At 45.7% G+C, this 8669-nt stretch overlaps 1 protein-coding gene across 1 annotated transcript; it reads right to left on the reverse strand.

Annotated features, from left to right (window-relative positions):
* Positions 1-1136: 1136 nt before the first annotated feature.
* Positions 1137-6412, reverse strand: LOC108759610 (uncharacterized). The gene is made up of 4 exons (XM_018505115.1): positions 6028-6412; positions 5354-5544; positions 1978-5171; positions 1137-1893 (listed from the first exon to the last, which is right to left on the reverse strand). The coding sequence occupies exons 1-4, from the start codon at positions 6410-6412 to the stop codon at positions 1137-1139; spliced, it is 4527 nt and encodes a 1508-aa protein (XP_018360617.1).
* Positions 6413-8669: the final 2257 nt, after the last annotated feature.

The raw sequence follows: 8669 nt of genomic DNA on the forward strand, positions 1-8669 counted from the left end.
TCCTGTAAATAAGATAAGAAAATGACCTAAGAAAATGACCTAAGAGAACATGTGATTTAAAATAAGAAATTTTATTGCATATTTCATCCTATAAATAAAATAAGTTACGACGCATCCGGTTTCTCTTGATTATGGTTGTTGAAACATACGATATAATCAGGTTTCACAATAAGTGGAGAGAGAGATTCTCTAGGAGAGATCATATATAAAGGTAGTACATGACGGAGTTTCTGCTCACAGTATATTCTTTTTTGTTAGAACATGTAATATGTTATAAATGATATGATAAATAGTGATAACAATCTGACAATTAGAGAATGTTCAAGTACAAATAGCAATAGTGATTTCCATCGTCACGATAGTTCAAATAATAAAAACGATTTGTATTGTTACGAGCGTATGATACCGTCCCATATCAAGTATTTCGTGTACAAAGGAGAATAATCAATGGAATTTAGCTACACATCATCTACGTAGAGCGATTAATGGAAACAACTGTTCGCGTGAGATTGTGTGGATAAAAACTGTAATAGTGTTCTCGTATGTGGAATACCCGCAACAATATTAGATACACTCATGATACTTTTCAGGATCCAGGATCAGACAGGTGAAGAAAATTCTCACACGTGCACGAGTTAATATTCAAATTGCTATATTTTGACAAAAGTTAATTCTCTGTACAAAACTACCGATCAAACTATAACTTGCCGAATGCCTATTACTCGATTACACGGTGTACGCGATTGGATGATGTGCGAGAATTGAGAGTACCTCAGATTGAGGGTTTTCTCGGAGCAATTCTGTCGTACGAGTTCTCGTAACTTGCGATCAAGTGCCACGCTGCTGGAAAAAGCCAACTCACTGTTCAAAACAAAAAAATGAAACATATCCGATGATTTTTACACTACAAAATCCGCAGGGTGTCGCAATCGGCGTAGCGGCTGCCCTGCCTCTAATTACTATTTCGCGAATTACTTATAACTAGATTCGAGTCGATAAAGAGAGATGGCCCCAGGCGTGCCGTTGTTGGCCCATCGAGTTGACTACGACATAACCGTACATAACCGCCCGCCTTGCGCTAGACAGAGTGCAATCTAGTTGTTCCTGAAATATTACTCAATCTACATGCACTTATACTAAGCTTCGCGGGAGGATTGGGATGAATCGTTCTGAGACTCCAAATCGACGGGTAATAACGCGAGTTTTGTTATTGGCCGCTTATAATCTCCCGTCTTGGTTTTGACGGTGACGACTCTAACTAATTGATCGCGGCTCGGATGGCAATGCGTGATTCGTGCAAGTTCCCACTTGGTTGGTGGGAGATTGAGTTGTCTCAAGAGAACGATTTGTCCCACCTTTACATTGGTTTGTGGCGTGAGCCACCGCGAACGATGCTGACATGACAGAATGTAATCGCGAGACCACTGAGCCCAAAATTGTTCAAGCATTTGTTGAACTAGTTGCCAGCGTGACAACCGATTAGAGGCTACATCTATAACCGGTGGTAGCGGAAGCGCAGATACAGGACCGCCGATAAGGAAGTGATCAGGGGTTAATGTTTCCAGGCTTTCTGGATCATCAAGAAGCGGAGGTAGTGGTCTTGAATTTAAACACGCCTCAATCCTGCAGAGAAGAGCGTTGAGTTCCTCGTAAGTTGGTGTTCGATCACCCAGAACTCGCGTAAGGTGGTGTTTAACGGATTTCACACCAGTCTCCCAAAGACCACCGAAGTGGGGGGCAGCGGGTGGAATGAAATGCCACTCAACTCTATCCTCCGCAAGGCGTCGCCGCAGCTCATGACTATGGGTCGCGAGCCGGAATGCAGTGCTCACCTCCCTATCAGCTCCCTGAAAGTTTGTGCCATTGTCGCTATAAACTTGGCTTGGTAAACCTCTGCGTCAGGAAAACCTTATGAATGCGGTTACCACTTTTAAATGGATGGCCTTAGTCGCCATACAAATAAATAATGCAATGTACGAACGCTGAGACCGAATACCGCGACCGCCCGCCATGCGAACCGCGACTGGACCAGCATAATCCACGCCACAGATGGCGAACGGACGAGTTGGGCGAGTTATTCGGGCCGGTGGCAAAGAACCCATGAGCTGTGTCGGCAGCTCGGCACGTATACGAGCGCAGGTGAGGCAATTATACACGACAGATTTAACGATTTTCCTCGCCTGGACGAGCCAGATCATGCATCGGAGGGTCGCTAGGGTTAATGATATGCCACCATGCAAGCATCGTTGATGGGCATCGAGTACCAAGAGACGTATGACGGGGCAAGACCTTAAAATGATAGGGCACCCAGTAGTATCTTGAACGTTGCTAGGTATCACGCGACTTCCGATACGTAGAAGCCCATCGGTTCCGAGTTTTGGGTTTAGACGCCGTAGTGCAGACGTCCGTGGTAAGATGGCGCTGGGTTTCTGCTGCTTCAGAATAGCAATTTCCGTTGCGAATTGGGTTTGCTGTAGGAGATAAAAAATGCGATGTGAAACCCGCCTCAGCTCTTCAGCGTCAGACGTAATCGTTACGCGCGGGTTACTCTGGACATTCCATTTTTTGGACCAGCGTAATATAATGGCGCATACCCGTATCATACGTGGCCATGAGGAAAATTGATCCAATATGACATTAGAATGCTGAGTAGCGAGGGCAGCTGTAACGGGAACATTACGACATTCCAACATTGATTCGTCGATAGGCGTGGGGTCCCAGGATGGCCATTCAGTTTCTGGAGCGATAAGCCATGGGGGGCCATGCCACCATAAATCATTATGTTCAATTGTTAAGGCCGAGACTCCACGGGAGGCGAGATCCGCCGGGTTATCAACTCCGCGGACATGTCGCCAATTGACATCGGGTAGAAGCGTGTGTATTTCGGCTACACGGTTGGCGACAAACGTTTTCCATCTAGAAGACTGCGCGCGAACCCAGGTGAGGACGAGCGATGCGTCGGTCCAACAGTATCGTTCGCCTGAGGCATACACAGGTATTGAAACGACGTGTGACATGAGACGGGCCAGTAAAACGGCTCCGCATAGCTCCAACCGTGGTAAAGATACTTGCTTGAGGGGGGCTACTCGAGTTTTACTTGTGAGCAGCATGCTCATTATGGAGTCTTGTAATTCGATGCGGATGTAAATCACAGTTGCATAAGCCTTGGTTGAGGCGTCGCAGAAGTCATGAAGTGAAAATCGGACGTTCGAAAATAATCCGATCCAACGTGGAATAGTGACATTACCGACCGACGGTAATTCGTCTATGAACACTTGGCATGCAGAGGCTACCACAGTCGGAAGTGGCGAATCCCAGTCCAGATCGAGACTCCATAACGACTGGATTAGAATTTTTGCTTTAATAATCACGGGCGATAGCCACCCGAGAGGATCGAATAATCGTGAGATCGTTGATAAGATCAATCGCTTCGTCATTCGCGGGGACCTTTCGTTAGCCACAAAAAATCGGTAACTATCGGATATCGGATGCCACGATATTCCAAGGATTTTGACCTGGTCATCTTCTTGAATGACCTTTTCGCGTGCTAAATCATGATTCTGCGGGTCGATATCGTCTAGTAAGCTGGATGCATTACTTTCCCACTTCCGAAGGACAAACTGACCTCTGGCAAGAAGGGCAACCAATTGATCTCGAATTTCTCTAACGGTATCTTTAGAATCTGCGCCAAAAAGTGCGTCGTCCACAAACATGGACGTAAAAAGCGCATGTCTTCCTAGTGGAAGGTCGTGACCTTCATCCTCCGCCAGTTGACGAAGGACGCGTAACGCTAAAAACGGGGCGCTTGCGGTACCGTATGTGACGGTGAGTAGTTGGTACTCCTGAATTGCGGTGGACGGAGAAGACCGCCAAAGAATTCTCTGGTAATTTACGTCCCTTGGATCGACCTGAATTTGGCGGTACATTTTCTCCACATCTGCTGAATATACAAAGCGATATGCACGCCACTGTAAATGTAATAATTGCAAGTCGGTTTGCAGTTTGGGTCCGATTATCAACAAGTCATTAAGGGATGTTCCAGTCGTCGAAGGTGACGACGCGTTGAACACCACCCTGGTTTTCGTGGTTGCACTATCGACTTTGAGGACCGCATGATGTGGCAAATAGCAAGACTCTGCGGTAGGGTCGATGGATGCGACTTGCATATGACCAAGTCGTTCATAATCATCGAGAAATTCGTGGTATGTCTCATACGCGGTGGGAACTTTAGCCAAACGTCGCTCTAACGCTAGGAGACAGCATTGTGCGCGAGAGCGAGTGTCGCCTAGACCGCGTGTTGGGTTGCATTTAAATGGCAAACGAACTATGTACCTTCCATCCTTTGCGTGCGTGTGCGTAGATACAAAGTGTTGTTCGCATTGGGCGTCTTCCTCTGAAATGGGGGGACGATGCATGACCTCCTCTATTTCCCAAAAGCGAACGAGTGACCGCTTCAATGAGTCGTGCAGCTGTGCATGATGCACATGCACCGCGGATGCATCACATGATGCATCAGTTTTGGTTCGAGTGGCCCCCGACAAGACCCAGCCGAAAACGGTATTCTGTGCCACCGGCTGACCGGTCGTACCAGTCCGCAGCCCGTCGCGAAGTACGTATGGATAAAGATCCGAACCGAGAATCGCATGAATGGGCGTATTATCGGTGGGGCATCCGTCAGCGAGTTTAAGTCCATTAAGATGCGGCCAGTGCGACAGCTTGCAGTAAAAGTGCGGTACATAAACCGTTAACGATGGTAAAATTAATGCATCCGTCGAAAAAATCTGCGTAGCAATCTGCGTCGGACTGACCGTTATCGGCATCACACGATCGGCCGATTTCGTTGTCATTTGCCCGATGCCTCCGATTAACGCGACAGTCGGATACGTCCGAGATTGCAGTGCATTTGCCAGTTCGCGGGTTATAAAAGTGTGCGTCGATCCACCATCTAAAAGAGCGCGGACTTTAATAGTGCGGTGTGACGGAGCGCTTACATGAATCCATGCGGTCGCGAGGACAACGTTTGCAAAAGTCATACTAATATTATGATGAGATTGTACCAGACTTGCATCGGGTCGCGGAACCGATACAAGGTTCGGTGCATCGGACGTGCTAGGTGAGTGGCGCACGTCGTCAGTTGTTGATGGGTCAACAACTGATCGATTACACGACGTCTGCGATTGCGATTCCCCAGAACGATGTAATAACGTGTGATGACGGCGATGGCAGATTGCGCATGTGCGGCGACTGGCACATTTCGAAGTACGATGCACTATTGACAGACAATTTGTACAAGCCGATACGTTATTCACTATGTCCCATCGTGCCGGAACCGATTTGGAAATAAAGACCTTACACTGATATAATGCATGCGAGTCATCACATAAACTGCATGGTTTCGCAGTCGCATTGCCATGATGGCTTTGCACTTTCCGCGACGATGGTCCGCGACGATGGTCCGCGACGATGGTTCCGCGAATGGTGCATTAGATCGAGAATGCGTAGTCGGCACGGTTTTACTCGGCGCACTTCCTGACGCTTCCAGGGCTAAAATCCGATTATTAATGAATTTTTCGAACTGATTATATGTCGGGAAATCAGTTGCATCTCCGAGATGCAATTCTCATGCCTCGCGCGTTTCTCGATCTAGGCACTGTCTGAGACGAAACACGAGCGTATCATCTGACACGGGGTGTTGCAATACATTCAATGCGTCTATCGACTCGCGAGCGGCATTTAATAATTTACGCAACTCTACGTGTGAACTTTCGCGCGTAATTGGCTTAAGCGCGAATAAACTAGACATATGAAAATTGAAGACTCGGCGCGTATTGGAGTAACGGTCGGATAAGAGTTTCCACGCGGTATCAAAATTGTTTGCGGTCGTCTGAATATTTTTTAACAAAGCGGTTGCCTCCCCGTCGAGACAGGGTTTTAAATAATGGAGGCGCTGTAAATTATCGAACGCGCGATCGTTAATAAATATTGACGTAAAATAGTCTTGGAACTCTTGCCAATCGCGATACGAACCGGAAAATCTTGGTAGTTTTAAGAGAGGTATCTTGGCCACTTTTCGTGGCTCCGCAATCCCGGCGGCTTGAACTGGTGGAGGTGATGTTTGTTGAAGGATGTCCTTGTACGCTGCAACGGTGTCGATACAAATATCCTCCATTGCAGCATATCGGTTTTCCGTGAAGTACAGCTGAGTCGCAAATTCTTCATCCTTGCTGAATTGCATCAAACGAAGATGCCGCTGAGTGCACTGTCCCCAGATTGTTTGTAGATACTCCATTCGAGAAAGAGCTATTGAAGGAGTGATCTGAGCGGCATGTTGAAGCTTATCAGCTGATCGATTAATAGTTTTGAACTGCTCTTCTTGGTCAATAAGCTGCTCAATGTCCTCTTCCTTTGACATGTTTATTTCGTATTTAACGTGCATAAGCTGAGGTTGACCGGAAATGATGTTCGATATGCCTGAGCACTTCAAGCTGGCGATTGCTGAAGGACAGCGGTCGCGGTCGAAGCAGCCGAAATAACAGACGCGCTGATAGAGCGAGGAATATCGACGTATGTAATATATCTCGTTTGGGCGCTTTCGTTAATGACTATAGCGAGCGTCGTTGAGCTTGTAAACGACGAAAGCGTCAGCGTGGGGCAATGCGTCGCAGGCATGGCGAGAAGCGAAGAGGGGCCCTGAAGCGTGTCGACTTCTCTGCATGGATGCGTTGGTGCTCAGCGCGGCGACCGGCTGTTGAGGCGAACCAAGTCCAACGAAGCCGAAGATACCCGTAGCTCGAGGCGGCTGAGGCCGAAGATGCCCGAAGCTCGGAGGCGTGCTCGTATATGGCCGAAACGGCAATGTTTGTCGAACAAATTGCACCTTTTGCACTAGAGATTGCCACTGCAATTGATCCTGGCAGGATCGCCAATGTTCTCGTATGTGGCATATCCGCAACAATATTAGATACACTCACGATACTTTTCAGGATCCAGGATCAGACAGGTGAAGAAAATTCTCACACGTGCACGAGTTAATATTCAAATTGCTATATTTTGACAAAAGTTAATTCCCTGTACAAAACTACCGATCAAACTATAACTTGCCGAATGCCTATTACCCGATTACACGGTGTACGCGATTGGATGATGTGCGAGAATTGAGAGTACCTCAGATTGAGGGTTTTTCCCGGAGCAATTCTGTCCTACGAGTTCTCGTAACTTGCGATCAAGTGCCACGCGCTGCTGGAAAAGCCAACTCACTGTTCAAAACAACAATGAAACATGTCCGATGATTTTTACACTACAAAATCCGCAGGGTGTCGCAATCGGCGTAGCGGCTGCCCTGCCTCTAATTACTATTTCGCGAATTACTTATAACTAGATTCGAGTCGATAAAGAGAGATGGCCCCAGGCGTGCCGTTGTTGGCCCACCGAGTTGACTACGACATAACCGTACACAGATAGTACTTTAACATCTCTGGAAGAATTTCAGCAACGAGACAGTGGATGGGCATTATCACGTATTTTGAATCTAATTGTAAACGTAAATAAATATAATCCTATACGTGTGGGATGTTGTATGGAGATCCCACGATATATAAAATTGAAGAAAGCTGTAATTAATATACAATCAATGGATAATGCGTGTTTCGCATGGTCAATAGTTGCAGCTCTGTACCCTTCAGAAAACAATAAGAATCGTCTATCATCTTATCCACATTATAAGAGTGTGTTAAATCTCACGGGTATTGAGTTTCCCGTTACTTTGAAACAAATTTCAAAATTTGAACTTTTGAATGGTATATCTGTCAATATATTTACCGAGCGAGAGATAAGTGAAAAAAAAGACAACAATGGTACGATCGTCCCTCTTCGTCTCACTAAGGATAAAAAAGACAAACACGTTAATCTGTCTTTGCAAGATGTGCGAGGTGACAATAATACTGTTGGTCACTTCGCATGGATTAAAAATCTATCTCGATTGATAGGTTCTCAAATAAACAAGACTAAACATAAAAAGTATTTGTGCGATAGGTAAATATAAATGACTTATTTTCTATGTAGCGATAAAAAAGTTGTATGTAATTATATTATTTATATTATTTATAGATGTCTGCATTATTTTTACTCGAATGAGAAATTGTCCCTTCACATCGTTGACTGTGCTTCGACGAATGATTGTGCGATTATTCTTCCGAAGGAGGATAATAAATGGTTGTCATTTAACAATCATAATATGAAGGAGCGACTTCCTTTCGTAATTTATGCTGATTTGGAATGTATACTGGAGAAGAGAAAAACCAGCGATATAAATATTTCGAGATTTACCTATTAACATCATAAGGTTTTCAGCGTAGCATATTACATACGATGTGCGTATGATGAAACCTTATCGATGTACAGATCTCATCGTGGTGAGGATTGTGTATCATGGTTTGTTAAGGAATTATACGATTTAGCACATCGCGTAAAGATGAAACATTTTAGCGATGAAAATATATCTGTACTAAAATTGACATCAGACGAGGGGGAAAAATCTGGAGACACTGGTAGTGTCTCGGCGCTAAGCTGCGCGTAGCGACACTGCCATGCCTCCTTTACGTGAACCGAAGCGTTGCGGCCGATCGAGGTTATCGGATCTCATATAGCGGCTGAACCGATCGCGTTCTATG

This window comes from Trachymyrmex cornetzi, unplaced genomic scaffold (assembly GCF_001594075.2).
Source record: "Trachymyrmex cornetzi isolate Tcor2-1 unplaced genomic scaffold, Tcor1.1 scaffold1974, whole genome shotgun sequence".
NCBI classification, from domain to species: Eukaryota; Metazoa; Arthropoda; class Insecta; order Hymenoptera; family Formicidae; genus Trachymyrmex; species Trachymyrmex cornetzi.

Bases quoted from the DNA above. Each gene is read 5' to 3' on its own strand.
- LOC108759610 (XM_018505115.1), bottom strand. From the start codon at position 6,412: ATGTCAAAGGAAGAGGACATTGAGCAGCTTATTGACCAAGAAGAGCAG. The intron at 5,172-5,353 runs GTAAGGTCTTTA...TCGCAATCGCAG, and splicing joins CTCGCATGCATTATATCAGT to ACGTCGTGTAATCGATCAGT. The intron at 1,894-1,977 runs GTACATTGCATT...TTCCTGACGCAG, and splicing joins GGTATTCGGTCTCAGCGTTC to AGGTTTACCAAGCCAAGTTT.